The following is a 19,878-nucleotide window of genomic DNA, read 5'->3' as shown; positions in this document are numbered from 1 at the left end:
GAGTTTAATTGAATATGCCTTTTCCACATGCCATCACAGCTGGTTGAGGAGGAGGAGAAAGAGAGGATGCAGAGGAATGATTTCTTTCTTTACCAAGTCCGAGGAAGAGCTATTAGGAAGATACTATTTCCTCCACAAGTAATCCTAGACAAGTTTGCAAAGAGGAAAGAGGAGGTAACTTCACCAACAACCTGTGTCCATGTCATTCAGACCAAGTCAAGGCACTGTCTGTACAATCCTTCTCAACGGATCATTGCAAATGGTTATCACAGCTACAGCTGGCATCATATAGGCAAGCTGCTCACTCTACCTGCACAAGGTATTCAGATGCATCACCAGTCGAGTGCGCAGTACATATCCATTCCAAAGTCACAAAAGGACAATGCAATCGGTAGCATAGCAAATTTATACCATTTGCCAATTTCCTCCAGTTCCTGCGACCCATTGACTGAACACCTCCTATCAGATTGTGCACTATCATCACAATTCTATCTATTGGTCTTGAGGTTAACCCAAAAACCTCAAACACCACCCATAGACACATCCAGTTTACACAATTGAAACTGCATCTACTGTAACGTCAGCCAGCTGGGAAATAAAAGTTACCTCTAAGTCAATAGCCCCAGTTAGTAAATGTGTTAGCTCATGAAGGTGTCTCCCTGGGATAAAATCCTTTTAATCAGTGTTCACCACTGTATGATAACCTTAGACTCTCTATGAGTGACAATTCCAGCAAAGGTCCTATAGTCCCAATTCAGTAGTGATACCAGTCTATAGGATTCAGCTTTTTTTTTTTTAATTCCAGGCTGCTTGATTAAAATCACAAGTGCCTCATACCAGGAAGGAGGACATCCTTGTTATAGATCTGATTAAATAGTTTTGAGACGTTCCCTTAGTTGTAGAGGAGACTTGGCACAGCAGAGCATCAACGAATGTCTGTCAATTTGGCAAGTGATTGACTAGAAGCGCATTATAATGAGGGTTGCCTTTTAAAAGTGCTGGAATGTAAAGACTCTCTGGGAAAACCTATGGTGATAATCCAGGATGAAGGCCATAGACATCTTAGGAAGGTTCATTCAGTGCCAAACAAAGATAATCTTCTGGTTCACCTCATTGAAGAGGTAGTTAGGGTCTTGGCAGACAACTGGTTGGACCTTTTGATATGATTCAGGAGTATGAGTAGCAGCGCTGTAGTAAATAGCTTTGCTTTGTAATTGTAAATGTATGAAACTACTTGTCTTCTCCCATGATCTCATTCATTGTTTCTTACCCTCTTCAATTTTTAGTGTCAAATTTTATATTTGGTATACACTCTTTTGAAGTAATGCAATGGCTTGTTTGTGGTATCTATCATGTACTGTGTATATCGCTTCACCACTAGCTGTAGAATGTTATTGTGGAAGGGAATGCTGGAGTCATGGGATTCTGGGAGGAGAGAGAACTGGATGAGAGGAGGAAGGAAGAGGATCTGACACTTTGCAAAATGCTGTAGATCGCAAAAGGATTTACCTTCCACATCTGTTAAAGTGGTGCAAGACTGTATCTTGATGGTGGAGGATCGAGTCACAGAGAAGAAATATCCTAAGGACATTGTAAAACTTGGTGGAGTTATGTGTGAAGTTCTTTTTGATTCGGGAGCTTGGTTAACTCTTATGTCTAATGAGACATTTGATAAATATTTGAGTCATTCTGTGAAACTGAAAAATCCAGATGTGATTCCGGGGGGTTATGGTGGCCAATCTATAGAGTTGAGGGGATACTTTGAATCCTAAATTGAATTTAAATCTAATTCAATTAGGGGTAAGATCTATGTACCAGTAAAAGGAGATAGCGTTATAAGCTGGCCACATCAGAAGGGACTTGAAGTCATTCTGGATCCCAATAATCCTACACCTGTGATACTGAAAAGAGATTTCATGAATAATGGTAGTAAGATCTGTGAGATATCTGATGTGGTTAGTGATGGTAATTTGCCAGATTTTGTGAATGAATTCAAAAATGTGTTCAGTGATACATTGGGATGTCTTACTAAGTATGTACATTGTATAAAACTCAAAGAGAATGCAGTGCCTGTTGTGTGCAAAGTGCGACCCATACCGATTTCTGTTAGAGATGATGTGGAAAAAGAACTGCACAGGCTGTGTCAGAGTGGGATCATAGAACCTGGTGAAGCCTCAGAATGGGTTTCACCTATAGTGGTGGCACGCAAACCCTCGGGTGAAATACGTCTCTGTGTGGATTTGAGGAATCTCAACAAATCTGTGGTTAGTGATTTATTTCCTCTTCCTAATATCACCGAGATGGTGACTTTGTTGCATGGAGCTAGATATTTTAGTACATTACATTTAGCTTCGGCATATCATCAGGTTATGCTCCATGTAGATTCTAGGGATCTCACGACTTTCATTACACCCTTTGGGACGTTCAGGTTTGTGAGGATGCCTTTTGGGCTGGTTTCAGCTGGGTCAGTGTTTCAATGCTTGATACAGGTTCTACGAAGATAGATATCGGTCACAAGGAACGCCGTGCAATGATCTGTCCACGGTTATGATGTTCCCATCAAGATACTAGCATATTTGATTTAGGATTTCTGCAGTACTATACCGGGATGCGATAATTAACTGCGTTCATCACACGAGATTTCTTAGATCACGATAAGTGTACCGTTAAACACAGGCAGTACCTGATTTTAAGCCCTGATGAAGTCCGTGAGAGGGATCTCTCATTGGACGAAACACGTGTTGGCTGTGGAGGCTAATTGTATATGATTTCAAGGACATTTTCCTATCATGATTGAACTACTTCAAGAAATAAATTTATCCTGAACCAGAGCCTGGCGTGATTGCCCTTCACACAGAGGATTTATTACATCACCATACTCTTAAATTTTACTCTTGTGAGTGCTCTGACAGCTGTTTGTTGCTACTGTCAGTTTCCTTTGAAACATTGGAGGAGTCAGGAAGATCCTCCTGTCATGAGCACCATGACAAAAAACACTCTGTGAACTTGACTGTATGGACTTACTGTGAGCGCCCGTTTCCTATGTCCTTCTTCCTAGCGGTTTTTTTCTAATCTTGATACATGATTTGTTTGGTTCCGTAGAAGGAGTAAAATATTTTCAGGATGATATTCTGGTTTTTGGTCGGACGAAAGAGGAACATGAAAAGATGGTTAAGAAAGTTCTGAGGATATTGGGGGATCATAGTCTTACGTTGAAACTGAACAAATGTCATTTTGGGAAAGAGGAGATTGAGTATTTAGGACATAGAATTACTCCTTTGGGGTTGTATCCTAAACGAGAACTAGTAGAGAATATTTTGAATCTTCGATCGCCAGAGAACAAAGAAGAGCTGCAAGCTTTCTTTGGTGTGGTTGAATTTCATGGGAAGTTTCTTCCAAATCTTGCTGCCAAAACAGAAAATATGCGTAAATTGCTAAAAATGGGGGTTGGTTATATCTGGTGTGAAGGATGTGAAAGGGAATTTAATGAGGTTAAGAATGACTTATCCAAGGTAGGGTGTTTGAAATCTTTCAATCCTAATGAGCTCTGTGTTATTATGACTGACGCAAGTGCTAGAGGTTTGGGTGCAGTTCTTCTACAAAAAGGAGATGAACATGATTGGAAACCTGTTGCGTATTGTTCAAGAGCTTTAAGAGGTTCGGAAGAGAATTACTCAACTATTGAAAAAGAAGCTCTTGGTGTTGCTTGGGCTATGGGCAAATTGAAGAATTTTGTGTGGGGAAGACCCTTTCATGTGTACACAGATCACAAACCTTTAGTTGAAGTCTTCATGAAAAAAGGTCTTGATCAAATATCATCCAGGATTAGTAGGTGGGTCGTTAATCTACAAGATTTCGATTTCAAGGTATTTTATGTTCCAGGTGCATGCAACAACACTGCAGATTGCTTGTCAAGACTTACGTTAGTTTCAGAGGAGGACAGTTGTAAGGAGCAGGAGGACAGATTTAGTGTGTGTACTATTACGGAAGGGGTGATTAGTCATGATGAGTGGGTGCGTGAGGTTGCAAATGATCCCATTCTACAAAATGTTTGTGATTTCATAAAGAGCGAGTGGAACTTTGAAAGTTTAAGGAACTCTGAAAGATTAAAAGGGTTTTGGAAGGTAAAAGAAGAGTTGTCAATTTCGGATGGAGTATTGCTTCGTGGTGAAAGACTAGTGGTACCAGGTACCTTGGTGGAAAGGATCATTCAACTAGGACATTCAGGACATCAGGGAATAAGTAAAACCAAATCTAGAATACGCTTGAATTATTGGTGGCCAGGAATGGATGTAGGTATAGAAAGGGTGGTCAGGGATTGTCCTGACTGTTGCAATAGTGACAAGATCTATAGGATGAGAATACCCTCGATGTGTATCAGAAGTCCATCTAAAAGACCGTGGGATATTGTGGGTATGGATATAGTGGGTCCTATTTATAGTAAAGGTGAGAATAGCTATATTTTGGTTTTGGTTGATCACTTCTCCAGGTGGGTCGAAATAGGAATTGTGCATAGAGGATAATAGTTCTTCTGGAATAACTTTTTGCTCGGGAAGGTTTTCCTAATGCTATTCTCACGGACAATGGCCCACAATTTGTATCCAAAAAAATGGAAGAGTATCTTAAGAGGTTGGGAATCAAACACAAGTTGTGTTCGCTGTATCATCCAGAAGGAAATGGGATTGTTGAAAGATTTAACAAATGTGTAAAAGAGTGTGTACAGTTAGAGATGGCAGCAAGAAAATGTTGGAAAGAAGGATTGAAGAAATTTTTGATAGCTTATCGTTTTACTCCACATACATCCACAGGGGCTGTTCCTTTTGAGTTGTTTAGAGGAAGGAAGGCTAATACTATGCTGGTCCCTAGTTGGGTTGGTAGAGACAAGAATGATGCCGTGTCTTGGTCTGGTAGAGACTGTGGAAGGATACATGAGGAGAAAGCTGAGAGTAAGAGAAAAGATTATTTTGATGTGATGAAACGTACTTGTGATATGAAAGTGGAAATTGGGGACAAGGTTCTGATTAAGAAACCAACTTTTGGTTAAAGTGGGAGTAAGTTTTGGGGAACGTTTAGTGTTACTAAGTTGTTTAGAAATGCTGTAAAAGTGAGTGATGGAAGAATTTGGAATTTTAATCGCATTGTTATTTCTAAATAAAAATGTGGTTGAATAATCCATTTAGAACTCTTGTTCTTGTTTTCTTTCCACTTTTCTAAACATGTTTTGTATCTTTTTATTATAATATTGTACATAGTTTCAATTGTTATATTTGTTCCTGTATATTCTATTTTTTTTGGGGGGGAAAGATGTGTGGTATCTACATGTACGGTGTATATCGCTTCACCACTAGCTGTAGAATGTTATTGTGGAAGGGAATGTTGGAGTCATGGGATTCTGGGAGGAGAGAGAACTGGATGAGAGGAGGAAGGAAGAGGGTGGTGTTGAGAGCTGTTGGATCAACCTTTGTGGATGAGATATTTATATTGGACTAAATAAATTCCCATTAACACAATCTACTATGGATGTTATCTTCACATTGTTGTAGGGAATTTGCAACTTTCTATTAGCCTAATGTTCATGTACACACACTCACATATTCAGTTCCACTAATGTTATGTAATGGCAAGTTCATGCTGTCGTGTAGGCTCTCATTATCATAATGAGACTACTGGATTTTGGGGCAACAAGATCGTTCACAGTGTGGGGGACTAAGTCTGACCCACGGTGAAGGACCCTTGTCACTCTAAATCCGGGTTATGCTCCGGCTAACTAGCAGTGCCTCATCTCTCCCGAAGGGAAGAGACAATTGGGCAGCCGAGCGCATGACATCTTAGTACTTCCCAGGGAAGTCGTGGTCACTCAGGTTACAGCCAGTTCTCTCCTACAAAGTGCGGTCTCATATATAAATGACAAAGGCAGTTTGAGTTTTAAAGATTAGTTTAATAAAACAACTGCATTTTAGATAACAAGGCATGAGCCGCAATAACCAGAACCATACAACACAGTAAGATGGAAATAGTAACGAGGAGAGTGAAAAATAAAAATAAGGCTATCATATTGTAACTAAATTATGTTCTCTCTAAGTTATATTTCGAGCACAGCATGTGAAGCTCTAAGCCTGCCTTTCTGGTTTTCCCGTGAGGACATCAACCCTCATACCTGAGCAAAGGCCTGTGATCTGGATCAGCATCTGCAACAGGGCAGTCAGCATCTAGTTGTGGGTTCCTGGTCGGAATCTCCCTCTTACGTGTACCGGTACTAGAAAGTATTTTTATACTATTGATGTGAACTAACACCCCGATGTTCCTGCGAACCATAAAGACTAAACTTCTACCATGTCTATCGGCAATGTACCAGTCTGTATCCTTGACTGAAGCACAGAGTGAGCAAGAATGTATTGTTTGAGAACGCAGTGTAAGCTAAACAGTGTGATAGAAGGAAATAAAACAAGACCGTGAAACTGGTTATTGTAAAATAACAGTGCGAGGCTAAATAAAATGCATCTAGGGCAAAGTGCACAGAGGCCTAATACGTTAAGCTAACGCGCATAAAGCTACAATAAAAATGGCCACACTACAATGCCAATCACACACAAGTTGCAAAAATCACATAACATAATAGTCTGGGTAGGTGTACATTCAATGGTCATGCAACACAAATGGAACAACACACATATATTACTATCATTGCTGATTTGTTGCACATATGTTGGATGGAATGGAAGTGAAGGTTGAATGGCTGCTGGCCAACTTTGCAGGAAAACTAGTATGTTTGACACTTTCCTGTTAGCGTTGTTTTTGCCTCTGGCAATCACATATGTGTCCAACATTTATGATATGGTATTATTAACACATATAAATGTATCCATTGTATATTGGACCTTTGAGTCTGCTCCATGCTGAAGGGAGGACATGTTGACCATAGAGTTGAGTTCATGTGTTATGGCCCACACTGAATAGAACATCATGCTTCATTGCTCTTGTATTACATCACATTTAGGCATTTACTATTTTTCCCCACTGAGAACAGCAGCTAGACAAGAGAAGAATATCAAGACTCCAGGACATTACATAGGACCTCATACTTTCAGTGCAACAGATGAAGCAGAGCTGAAAAGCAGTCATTGTCCTCTTAGAGGAATACAGTGCACCCTCGAGGCACACCAGACGATCCTTCAAATGTGTCCGGGAGATGGGCACACAGGGAGGTGAACCTCAATGTCTCCAAATGCAAAGTTGATAGTGAGGAGAGGATGGTTTACCTGACAGGGAACAGCAAATGGTGTCACTTGATGAGGCAGAAGACCACCGTATCCTCCTTCTATAAGCACAGCCAATCCAACTGAAGGTTAGCAGCTTAGGATGCATTTTACCCCTCACACTGAATCTTCATTTGTTCTATTTTTATCCTTATTTTGGAATTCAAATGATATTCCATGCAAATTGCTCATTCTTATAAGTTCCTAAAATGGATCACACTTACCTGATTCCACGCTCCTGCCCGGTCTCAGGCCAAATTGGTATGTGTCCTTTATGGATCAACATGCTGTTCTATTTTGTCATTTGAATGTTTTTTTAAAGCACTATATTTGATCTATTTTAATGTCTGAGGTATGCTGTCTAGTGTAGTTTAACTAATGCATCAAATGCTGGGATGGCCTAATAGAGTTAATTAAAAGTCATTGTTTAGAAAAATGTTTTTGTGGAGTGATGCCTAACAGCTTTCAAGGCACTGAATCCCACATTCAAAACAAGTTATCATGCATGGTGTAAGAGAGTGTGTTCTGATTTTTTAACCCTTCCAGGTTTTTTCATTGCTGGATATCCTGTTTTTTGCTTCAAGTCAAGCCTCCCTAATGAAGTATTACTCATGTTAAGCTTCTGTTATACTAAATTTGACTTGTAATGCCAAACGTCAGAATCTTGATATTGGTTATGCTGCTGTGCAGCTAGGGTAAGATGTTCTGTGCTAGTTACATAGGAACATGGGTGCACACATGTTTGCACAAGTGTACAGGCTGAGCGAGCAAGACTGTCCTTCGATTGAACCAGGTATCAGCACACAGGTAGGCCTATCACAGATATGACCCAGCTTAAACTGGTTTTGGCCTGTGTATGCTTTATAATTTAATACCAAATACATGCATAGCTTTGTTTTGGCTGAAATCAGGCTGTAGTGCTATATTTATGCTGTGACTGAGAAACCTGTTGACAGTTATTTTCCTATATTTTTTTGGTTCTCAGGCCACCTATAACACTTGGTACCCATGTACTTTTCTTTATGTATTTTTTTCTTTTTTGCTATATGTTTTTCTAAGCAAGCCTTAATGAGATTTGAATTTTGAACTACCCTGATTGGCCAGCTAAATACTCTGCTGGCCATCTGGGAGTTCAATCAATCAATTAATCAGTATTTGTAAAGAGCGGCTACTCACCGTGAGGGTCTTAAGGTGCTGGGGAGGGTGGAAGGGGGCCTCATCCAAAGAGCCACATCTTGAGGTTCTTCCTGAAGATGGAGAACGACTGGCTTTGTCTGAGGTGCAGGAGGAGGTTGTTCCAGCTCTTGGCTGCAGTGTAGGTAAAGGATCGTACTCCGGCAGTGGGTTTGGGGATGCGAGGGATGGTGACCTGGGCCATCTGGGTGGAGTGGAGGAAACTGGCGGGGATGCGGAAGGAGACACAGTGGTTCAGGTAGGCTGGTCCTGTGTTGTGTATGGCCTCGTACGTGTGAGTTAGAAGCTTGAAGGTGATTTGCTTCTCAACCGGTAGCCAGTGGAGGGTCCTCAGGTGTTGGGAGATGTGTTCTCGGTGAGGGATGTCTAGAATGAGTCTGGCGGTGGCATTCTGGATGAGATGTAGTTTTTTGATGTTCCTAGATGAGGTGCCCGCGTAGAGGGCGTTGCTGTAGTTTAGGGTGCTATTGACTAAGGCGTGAGGGATTGTCCTGCAACAGTCTGCTAAACCTCTGCCTAGACAAGTAGGCTAATTTGGGAGGATTAGCCTTCTATGGAGAGAGGAAAAAGTGGGGGGGGGATTTGCATAAGGCAATTAGCAGTCTCCCTCTGACAAGTCTGTAGTGGAGGGGAAATCTGGAATTGTGCTTCTTGATCTGTTGGAGCCAATTACACTGACATCCTCACTCCCTCTGGCAGACAATAGATGGTGGACTTGCTGGTGACCCTGAAAGGATCACCTTGGAATTCTTTGGACTTGTACTGATTGTGAGTTCCACAGTAGAATATGTACGCATAAGACACACAGGTACCCCTCATATGAGCGAAATCCTAGGGGGATGCAGAACAAGACGTTTGCCTTTTGGGGTGTGTGGTGTTGCTGCTGGAAGGCCCTCAGGTCAGGCAAGCCCAAAGGATTGGACGAAAGGGCACGCCAACTGCTTTTTAACCACTTGCTGCTAGGAGGAAGCATCTGTGTTCCATGGATCTAGAAAAAACATTACAATTTTTTTTTTTTTATAATTAAGCCCATACATGTTTGTCCTAGACAGAACCAGTCCTTCATCCTTTGTGAGCTTTTGTGCTGTTGGCATTGTTGGGAGAGGGAAAGCATCTCCATGAGCCATGGTGGTTACGCTACGGTACATGTTAAAGCCTCACAGATGCAGGGATTAGGGATCACAGCAACCCTTTAATAGGGGAGCCCTTGGGCTTCATTATCTCAGAGCTGCACAAGGGGAGTGGCTCCACCAGGACTCACAAAATGAAGCCATTTGTCTCATCATTACCCATGCTCATAGAAGGAGCTCGTAGAAGGAGCTGTGTGCAGGGAGAAAGGTGGAAGAGAAAGGCAGAAAGAAGCCCACTAACCACACCCGCACAAGCAGAAGTGTGCTGGACTTTGAGCCTCCCGCTCTGTCATCACCAGAGTTGTGTGTGGGTGCATCACGAGGGAAAGGGCCCTAGGGCTTTGGTAATTTTCTTCTCTAGGTGAGTGAGGAGGTCTCCTTTTGACTTGAATTGTGGATCAGGAATGATGAGTACTAACTGAGTGAAATCATCTGCATATAAGAGTATGCTGCCTAACTTGACTCTTTGATTGCTACGTACACTATATTTGTCTTGATCATTCTATCCTCCCTTTGCATCAAATGTTACCATCCAGTGAAAACTACAGTATGAAAACATGGCACAGTAATACAAATGGCCGTATTACCAGAGCCTGTTTACATTGAGCTTCATTGGTATTCAGATTCAAATCTCTCTTACGACAGATCTATATTTTCACCTCTAGACACTGCTTTCCTGCTATTATTGGTGTACTACTCTGTCATCTTTTTGGGACACTGGGCCAAACATATTTTGGCAACTCCGGTTTGGTGAAACTTTCCAGTTTATTGCCTATTTTCTGCTAATTCAAACCTGCATCAATATCAAATTTTAAATAAGTTAATTAAAATAGTTATATATATGCTGAACCCTTAAAAGAGAGAATCAAAGTCAAAAGTAGTGGTAGAGATGTCATAATAGACAAATCGACAAAGGTATGTTAGCATGAGAGAAAGATCACACTACTAGGGGCCCCTTAGGAGATGCAAGCCCTGGGTTATTACCCACTTCCCCATACCTTTGTTCCAGTGCTTGCCATGGTTGCCAAGTGTGCCTTCTGGGGTGCAGATGTATCTACAGCAGGGTGAACAATATATTGCCAATATCTATGTTGTATCAACTTGTTTCCATTCATACAAAACAATGTGTATGTTTTTTCTACTGCTAGATAGTTTCTTCAGAGATCATCTTATCACCACTAGTTTACTGAAGAATGTAGTCTGCTGAAACTCAGTTGTTCTTATCTCTTTCTCTGCACCAGGAATGGACATACACAAAGACCCAGCAGATAAGCCAATATGAACTCTGCTTCTCAGTGCACACCCTCTTCCCAGGATCTCAGGTGGTGCTCACAGTATGCAAAGAAGAGGAAGGAAAACAGGTATGGTAACATTAACTCTTGACAAGACAGTTGTTACCATGTCTTTGTGATTGTTGATGACATTATGTAGAAAACTAAAATGTTCTGGCCTAATAAAATCCTTCTGTAGGCGAAATATTCCTGGGCATTGATTCAACAAAATGCCAGGGGTAGCAGAGGTTACATCCATAACCACCCATTGACCATATGACATAAAAGGAATTGACATCATAAGATCTTTGACTCCATGTCTTCACATAAAGTGAGGTGATGTGATCTTAATCCTGGTGGCACTACAGTAACTAACAATGCTTAAGTTAAGAGCCTCTTAAGAGCACAATTATGTATTAACAAACGAGTTACTAACATAGATAACTGTTAATTTTAGATAGGGGTGCTGACATGATTGGAATATTGCACATTTCTCTTTTATTGTATGCAAACGTAGGTGTTTTTTGATAGGCGGCGAAAACAGTACCATAAAAACATAAAACAACAATGAGAGGCCAAATTATTTATAACAGCCTATAATATAATGGTATCCATAGTGTATGTTCAAAGCATAAAATGTAATGGTAAATTACAAAAAGACAAACAAAAAAGATGTACACAAAAATAGAGTTTATTATTAAAACATTAATTTTCATGTGTTCACAAGAATAACAATTGGCAACATTTTATTTAAAAAATGTATTTGTGTTCAATTTTTTATTTTATTTAGGTAAGTATACATGGAATTGTTGTAGTTATTTGTTTACCAGAGCAAAGATTTTAAAGCCTCATGGCATAATCTGAGCTGCAGAACCCAAACGGCACACATCAAAGCCCTGATTACCTTCTGTCTCATTACTGCTTTGGTCACCACTGAGGCCAGTTTTTGCAATAGCAGCGTCAGGGCTCACAAGGGACAAGCCAGGTATCACAGCCTGGAACTGTAAAAATATGTTTTAATAGGAAACCGCATCACGGACAAGTAGAAATATTATATACAATATAATCCCACAGTTCTGCTCCTCAAACAGAACAACGTTAACACTGTTATTTAAGAATGTTACATCACGATGTGTGTAACTTCCGAGTTTGAGAAAGGCTTTTGTTAGCAATTGGGTTATTAGTAGGGGTGGGTGGAATTTTCAATTCTGCTCTCGGAATTGGAGTAATTTATTAATTGTCTGTTACTGATGTAATGCAGAATTACTAATTATTTTCTTTGTTCTGCTGGCAGAAGTAAATCAACACTATTTGGTTTTAATCAGGACAGGAAGAGGGAGCAGCCCCTCTGTGTTTAAAAACCACTGCAGAATAAAGTTCAATCTGTGGTGAATTTTAAACATTGACGGACTGCTCCTTCTTCCCGCCCTGTTTAAACCACTGCATTGCAGTGTATCTCCCTCAGCGCCCGTATATAAGTATGTAAGGACGCTGAATGGTATGCACTGGAGCTAATACCCCTTGACGCCCTTACATACTTATGCAAGTGCACCAGGGCGTATGTGCTGCACTGTAGTGCACTGCATACCTCTAAGTGCCCTTACATAAAAGGGGTATACACTGCACTGTAGTGTACTGCATACCCCTTGGTGCCCTTCTATGAATATGAGGGGTATGACTTGAGTTGATACGCATTGGTGCATTTACAAACATATGTAAGTGCACCCACTGAGGGCTATGCACTGCAGTGTGGTGCACTGCATACCCCTCTGTGCCCTTACATAACTTACATAACTATGTAAGGGTATCAAGGGGGATGCACTTCACTACAGTGCACTGGATACTCCTGGGTGCTTTTACATAAGCATGTAAAGGCACTGAGGGGTATGCACTTGAGTGGATCCCCCTTGTTGTCCTTACATACTTATGCAGGGGCACTGAGGGGTATGCACTGCACATTGCAGTGCCCACTCTACCCCTTGCCCCATTTAATGTAATTCTGCAGAATTCTGCAGTATGAAACTCCATCAGTTCTTTCCATCCCTAGTTATTGGTTGAGAGAGTGGAAGCCCCACACAAGTAGCAATGACAATCTTTGTCATGATAAACCACAAAAGTCACTAGAATAACCTGTGATTAACCCTCCGGTAGCTTGGCACAATGCAGTTAGGCTTAACTTAGAAGCAATGTGTTAAGTATTTATGCAGCACACAAACAATAAAAATGTGATTTGATTTGATTTGAGGATTTATAGAGCGCTTCTACTACCCGAAGGCATCTGGCCGCTACCACTGATCAAAGGGCAGATTGCGCCAGATGGAAAGGGAGGCAGAAAACAAGATTTTGGGGTAAATAGCAAGGTTTTGAGAGATTTCCTTAAAGACAGGAGACTACAGATTTCCGTCAGTTCTCGTAGAAGGGAATTCCACAGTTTGGCGGTCCCCACTATAAAGCTTCTACCTCCCCAGGAAGCTGTTTTAAACCTAGGAACAATCATAAGTTTGGTTGAAGAGGAGTGAGGGGTGTACTATACAAATCCATGTCTCAGAAACCCTGGGCCAAAATTATGCAGTGCTTTAAAGGTTATACAGAGGACCTTAAATTGTATGAGTTTCTTCATTGGATGCCATTGGAGCTTGCCTAGCTCCTGAGAGGTGGATTTTAACTTAGGGAATCCCCAATAACAGGCGTGCAGAGGCATTTTGCAATATTGCAACTTACTAATGCCTTTACATTGAGCATTCAAGAAAAGAGCATTACAGTAATCCAGTTTGGCTATGGCCAGAGCAATCACTACATCTTTTTGAAGATTAGTGGGGATGAAAGGACAAATTTTCCTGGTAATCCTAAAAATTGTAAATACAGCGGAGGTCAAATTTACCTCATCTCCAAAAGTCAGCATGTTATCAAAAATGATGGCTAGGCTTCTAGCTTTCTTCACTGGTAAAGGTAAATGTCTTAGTAGTTGAGGTCACCATTTAGATGTCTAGAAGGAGGTGTCACCTCCTAGTATAAGGACTTTCATCATTCCAGTGTTTAGTTTTAGACAGTTTTTTCTCATCCAGTAATCTATATGTTTTATGCATTTGTTAAAATGAAAGGCTGTATCATCAGAATTAGTAGACACTGACACCACTATTTGGGTATCGTCGGCATAAGATACGATTGTGAGCCCAAAAGATTTGATAAGTCTAACCAATGGCATTACATAAAGATTAAAAAGAGTAGGGCTCAAAGAAGAGCCCTGTGGCACCCCTCATATGGCAGTTAAAAAGTATCAGAGACAGAATCACCCATGGCTAGAAATTGTTCCCTTTTAGAGAGTAAAGATCTTAGAAGGGAAAGTGCTGTTCCTCTGATAACAAGACTAATGAGACGGTCAATCAAAATCTCGTGGTTGACCGTATCAAAGGCCGTAGAGAGATCCAGCAGGATCAAGTCAGTTTTCCCTCCCTGGTCTAGAAAGGCCCTTAATTCTTCTGAATCCATGATTAGTGCAGTTTCAGTGTTGTGACCTCCTCTGAAACGAAACTGAAGGGCATCCAGAAGATTGTACCTATCTATGAAGACTGGTAATTCCAGATTGATTGCCTTTTCCACAATTCTTGCTCCGGAGGGCAGACGAGAAATAGGTCTGTAGGTGCTGGGGTCCTGTCTGTTAAGGTGAGTTTTCTTTAGAAAGGGGATAATTCAGACTTTTTTCCAACCTACTGGAAAATACACAAAGTTAATTATCTTATTAAAAATGTCAGTTAAATGCTAACTAATAAAGTGAAGACATCACACAAGAATAATCCCAAACCAATGTAGAAAAATAAAGTACATTTTAATAAATAAAAGCATGCCAAATAGCAAAAACACAATCAGTAGAACCGGAGGTATTCAATTTAAACAGTTTAGATAGATTTAGTGCCTAAAAGCACAAAGTGCCACATGCTGTCATCTGATCATGCTCAACCAGGGAACGGTCACAAGTTCAGGCCAACCATGATAGAGTGTAGGCTAGATACAGGGACCAAGTTAGGCCAGCTGATAAGGTTAACTTCTCGAAGTTCAGCATAAATGGTCCAGTTTGCGATGGAGGAGGCTGCGAGGAGCAGCGACACCAGGGCCAGAGATGATTGTTGCTTTATCAAGAAGTACAGGCCTGGGTAACACACAGTTGTCGTTGTAGTGCGAATATCTGGTTGGGCATCAAGGATGGTCACTGCTTGAGGTTCACATTGGTTGTCACTGTAGGCTGTTGATGCTGTAGCGTGAAATGCAGATCTCATGTTGGCAGCCATCACTGGCAATCACTGTAGCGCAAAGAGTTGGGTTCACTGGACATTTATGTTGGCAGTCATTGCACCAGCAAAGCCTCAGCATAAACAGTCCATTCACTGTTACAAAGTGCTTAAACCTTAAGGATTCCATCTTTTCTTGCAGAGAAATGCACTCTGATGCCAGCCAGGGATCCAGAACTGTGGGAGACACCATTTGGGAATCAGGGATTCACTCTAGCAGAGGCCAGCAGGTGTCAGACAGGCACTGCTACAGTTTCAGGCAGGTTCAGTTGCTTTAGATCAACTGGGCAGTTTCAGGGAGACCTCTTCAGCTTTGTGTGTTCCTGTAGCTTAGAGCAGGTGATCAGTCAACTGACTCTTGAAGTCACTCAGATAGCTTGGGATGAAGTGAGCAGGCCAGTCTTTCTTCTCAGAGAGCAGGGCAGGCCTCAAGCAGCAGGTTAGTCATCTTGGGAACAGGCAGGCATGAAGCAGCAGGGAAATCATCAAGTAGCAGCAGGGCAGTCGTCTGGGAAAGAATGCAGCACTTCTTCTGGCATGTCACCAGGTCCAGGAGTGTACTGAAGAGGTTTTCTGAAGGTCTCATATTTATATCTGGTGCCGGCCCTTGAAGTCTGGGAATTTCCTACATTACCTCCACATCCCACATCTGGTTGTGGAAAGTTCTTCACTTCCCCTGCCAAAGATCTTAGAAGTCTGGTGAACAAAAGGCTAGTGTCAGATTATTTTGTGTGTGCTGGAGGCAGCCCTTTGAAGTGTAAGAGAGGCGAGGAATTGCTCTGCCTCAGCCATCACTGCAGGGGGGGCCATTTTGCCAACGCCTACTCCCCTTTTGTCTCACTGTCTGGGAGACAAAGTCTAATAGCTGAGCCATTTACATGCATGTGATCCAGGACACTAACAACAGGCATTGAATATTAGGTCAAGAAAATGCAAACTTTCTAGAAGTGTAATTTTCCAAATAGTCACTTAAAATCTGAACTTATCATTAAAGAAGATTTTTAATCACAACTCATTTGAGTCCAAACTTGACATCCCAATTAAAAGTTAGATCATATTTAATGTAATAAGATAACCCTATATGATCTGACTGGAGAGATAGGCCTTATGTTGTTGAAAAATGAATTTTGTTGTTTTTCACTACAAGGACATAGACATTTTAAACATAATGTATCCTGTCCTAGAGGATTGTAGGTCCTACTTTAGGGGACACGTATATGTTTTATAAAGGAAGGTTTAGGCCTGGTTAAATTTTTATTTAGCCAGTTCCAAAGGGCAGTATTGGCCGGCCTGAGACATGTTTTAAAGTTCTACTGGAGTAGGTGGCACAATAGGTGCTGCAGGGCCACTAGTAGCATTTCATTTACAGGTTTTTAGAGTTTCCCTTAGAGGCAACCTGTATGTTTTAAAAAGGAAAAGTTTAGACATGGCAAAAGATTTATTTTGCTAGATTGAAATGGCAGTTTATAACTGCACTATAGCCTGTAAGCAGACCTGAAACATATTTTAAAATGCTACTGTAGTGGCTGGCAAAGTGAGTACTGGAAACCCACTAGTAGCATTTAATTTGCAGGCCCTGGGTACATGTAGTACCATGTACTAGGGACGTATACCTAAGTTAAATGTGCCAATAAGGTGTAGGCCAATTTTACCATGTTTCAGGGAGCAAGAACAAGAATGTTAGCACTGGTTCATGGTGGTAAAGTGCACGGAGTCCTAATACCAACAAAAACAAGGTCAAGAAACAGGAGGGGTGAAAACCATACTAAGGATGTCAGACCTAACAACATTGTTGCTGAAATACTTCACTCAATGTTTATGCCTCAATAATAGTATGCACTGGATCCCACTGGGTTGCCAACTTTGTTTGAGGAGCAAAGTTGTAGGATGATAATTTGGCGTTGCCTGGATGCCTTTGTGCATCTCATTTGAGAGGCACTAGTGGTGTGGCTTTCAGGCTACAACTAAAAGAAAACATATATATATATATATATATACATCTGGCTCAATAGAAACTTCTATTTATATATAAATATATCTGTAGTTATAGTTAGGTTGACCTGAAATAGTGATTTTTCATGTTTTTGTCCCATTATACTGTTGCACCCATTTCACAAATGTGCATGAAACTTTGCAGACCTCCTGTCCCCATTTCGTTTTGGGAGGACTGAAAGTTCTTTGGTGGTTGGTCAAGAGGGTGCAAAGAAAAAACAGGGAGGTCCCAAAATGGGCTTCAGATACTATGCATTTTCCATATACTTTTGTATTTCCCATAGCATAAAAACAGTCAGCTGGATTTCTATGAAATTTGGAAGTATTACATATTAGGGATTGCAAAGTATTCGGGGGGATACTGCAAGTAAGTAAATGTTAAGTTCTAAAGTATTTCAACTTAGTGATATCTTGTAGCACAATACTACTAAAAGTAGCAAGGAAGCCCAAAAAATAAACTAGACAGCATATATACAATTTAAGATTTACTACCGGAACAACTGAAAGACCCATTTTTGTCACATGCTAATGGAAACCTATAAACAAATAGATATCAAATAGAATACATATCAATCTACATACGTTTTCTTTGCATGCTCTCTGGCTCACAAAATAAATTTGGCCCAACAACCGAAACAAAAATAATCTTTCTTATGCACCTCTGTGCAACAAAATAAAACAAATTACCTAGCAGTGATCCACATAAACTACTATTTGGAGGGCATGAACATTGACCACTAGAAACAAATATACAATTTCAATTTTTATAACAATACCAGTGATTCACTTTGGCATTCATATGTAGCACAATACTCCTAAAAGTAGTAAGGAAGCTCACAAAATAGACTGGACTGAATGTTTAATGTTTCAAATTACTACATGAACAACTGAAATACTCATTTATGGTCACATGATTATGCAAACCAATAAACAAGTACATAACAAATAAAATCGATAGAAAGAAAGAAATCACATTAAATATGATTGCCACCCTGTAGTTATGTTTAGTATTCCCAAAGATAGAAATTCATTTTGATATAATAACTTTTTACCTGTTTCAAACCAAACCGTTCAAGACCTGTAGCATTTTCAACATTTTGAGATGAAGTACATTTTTGTGGTGAATTGTTAAGAGGAGGGGGCAAAGATAAAAGGGGGTTCCCAAAACACATTTTTCCACAAATTAATTTTCATAGACTATTGTAGTTGATGTAGAATGAAAATGAAATGTCTAAATGGATTTACATTAAATTTAGCAAGATTATACATTATGGTGCAGAGATTATGCTTTTTGGGTTCCGCAGTTTAGTAGAGTACATATTTTTTAAGTTATAAGGCATTTAAACTTAGTGACATCTGTCACCGTGGTAATTTAGCCCAATTTCACTACATTTTGTGAAACTACCGTGGTGCATGGCCATAAACGTATTATTTAAAAATATATTTAAAAAATAATAATTCGCCAACTCTTTCCACTTTATTGAAGTAGTAATAGGTAGGTACCTTCTGCTTACCAATATCTATCTAAAATATCCAAGGTCATAACAATAAACACAGCCAAAGTGTAGTACAAGCAATATGGCTGTCTTTTCATCCTCAAACAAATAGCCATTACTCAATTATATACTGTCTAGTCAACGTCATGTACCACAGTATACTGCAAAGTTATCGGGGTATACCATGGCCCAAGCTGTATTATTGGATTGCAGTACTTTTGCATCACTCATGGTGTTGCATGGGCAATGCAGTACTTAACTCAGATTTACAAAGGAACGCAAGGCCACAATGCATCCCCCTGAATTAATTGGTTAATCTGGAGAAAGCAAGGCAGCGCAATTTGCTATGTTGTGCTACCCTGCGAACCATAATCTACATTGCTTCAAAATTTCACATACATCGATGCGCCACACCACTGAAGCCACTCCACTATGCTATTCCATTCTACGCCTCTCCACTGTATAAGACTCCACTCTACTCCATTTCACTCTACGCTATTAAATCGTATACCACTGTATGCCACTCCTGCCTATGTCACTCAACTGGACACTACTCCACTTTATGCTATTCCACTCTATGCCATTCTACTATATGCCACTCCCTTAACATCATGCCACTGCATGCCCCTTCACTGTATGCTATTCCACTGTATGCTACTCCGCTATACACTACTCCACTCCAGTGTATGGCACTCCACTCTATGCCACTTCCTTCTACGCTATTCAAAGGGACCCCACTCAAATGTATGCTACTCCACTATATGCTATTACACTCTACCCCACACTACTGTTCACCATCCTAGTCTACACCAACGCATTAAAGCCATTCCACCATACACTGTTCCACTATACATTATTTCATTCTACGCCACTTCACTGTACAACAATCCGCTCTATGCCACTCCACTCTACGCTATTACACTGTACACAACTCCACTCCATGCTATTAAACTGTATGCACCTCCACTCTATGCCAATCCACTGTATGCTACTCCACTGTTCGCCACTCCAGTGTACACCAACCCACTCTACCCTCACTCCAGTGTATGCTATTTCCCTGGACATTTTATTGTACTACACTCCAGTCTACACCACTTCACTGTACGTCACTGCACTGTATGTTAATCCACTATATGCTATTCCAGTCTATGCCACTTTACCTTACACCACCCCACTCCATGCTATTCCACTGTATACTACTCCACTACATGCTACTCTGCTCTATGCCTCACCAGCGTATTCCACTCCACTTT

General features: G+C 40.6%; 1 protein-coding gene across 2 annotated transcripts in view; it reads left to right on the top strand.

Annotated features, from left to right (window-relative positions):
* Positions 1–19,878, top strand: part of GALNT14 (polypeptide N-acetylgalactosaminyltransferase 14) — a 1,192,033-nt gene that overhangs the window by 1,154,117 nt on the left and 18,038 nt on the right. For both annotated transcript variants that reach the window (XM_069233809.1, XM_069233810.1), the window contains exon 14: positions 10,822–10,941. In XM_069233809.1, coding sequence (XP_069089910.1) covers positions 10,822–10,941 — 120 coding nt within the window. The remainder of the gene's footprint in view (positions 1–10,821; positions 10,942–19,878) is intronic.

The sequence above is a fragment of the Pleurodeles waltl genome, chromosome 5, assembly GCF_031143425.1.
Source record: "Pleurodeles waltl isolate 20211129_DDA chromosome 5, aPleWal1.hap1.20221129, whole genome shotgun sequence".
Classification (NCBI taxonomy): Eukaryota; Metazoa; Chordata; class Amphibia; order Caudata; family Salamandridae; genus Pleurodeles; species Pleurodeles waltl.
The sequence above is the reverse complement of the archived record's forward strand: the minus strand, read 5'-3'. Positions and strand labels throughout refer to the sequence as shown.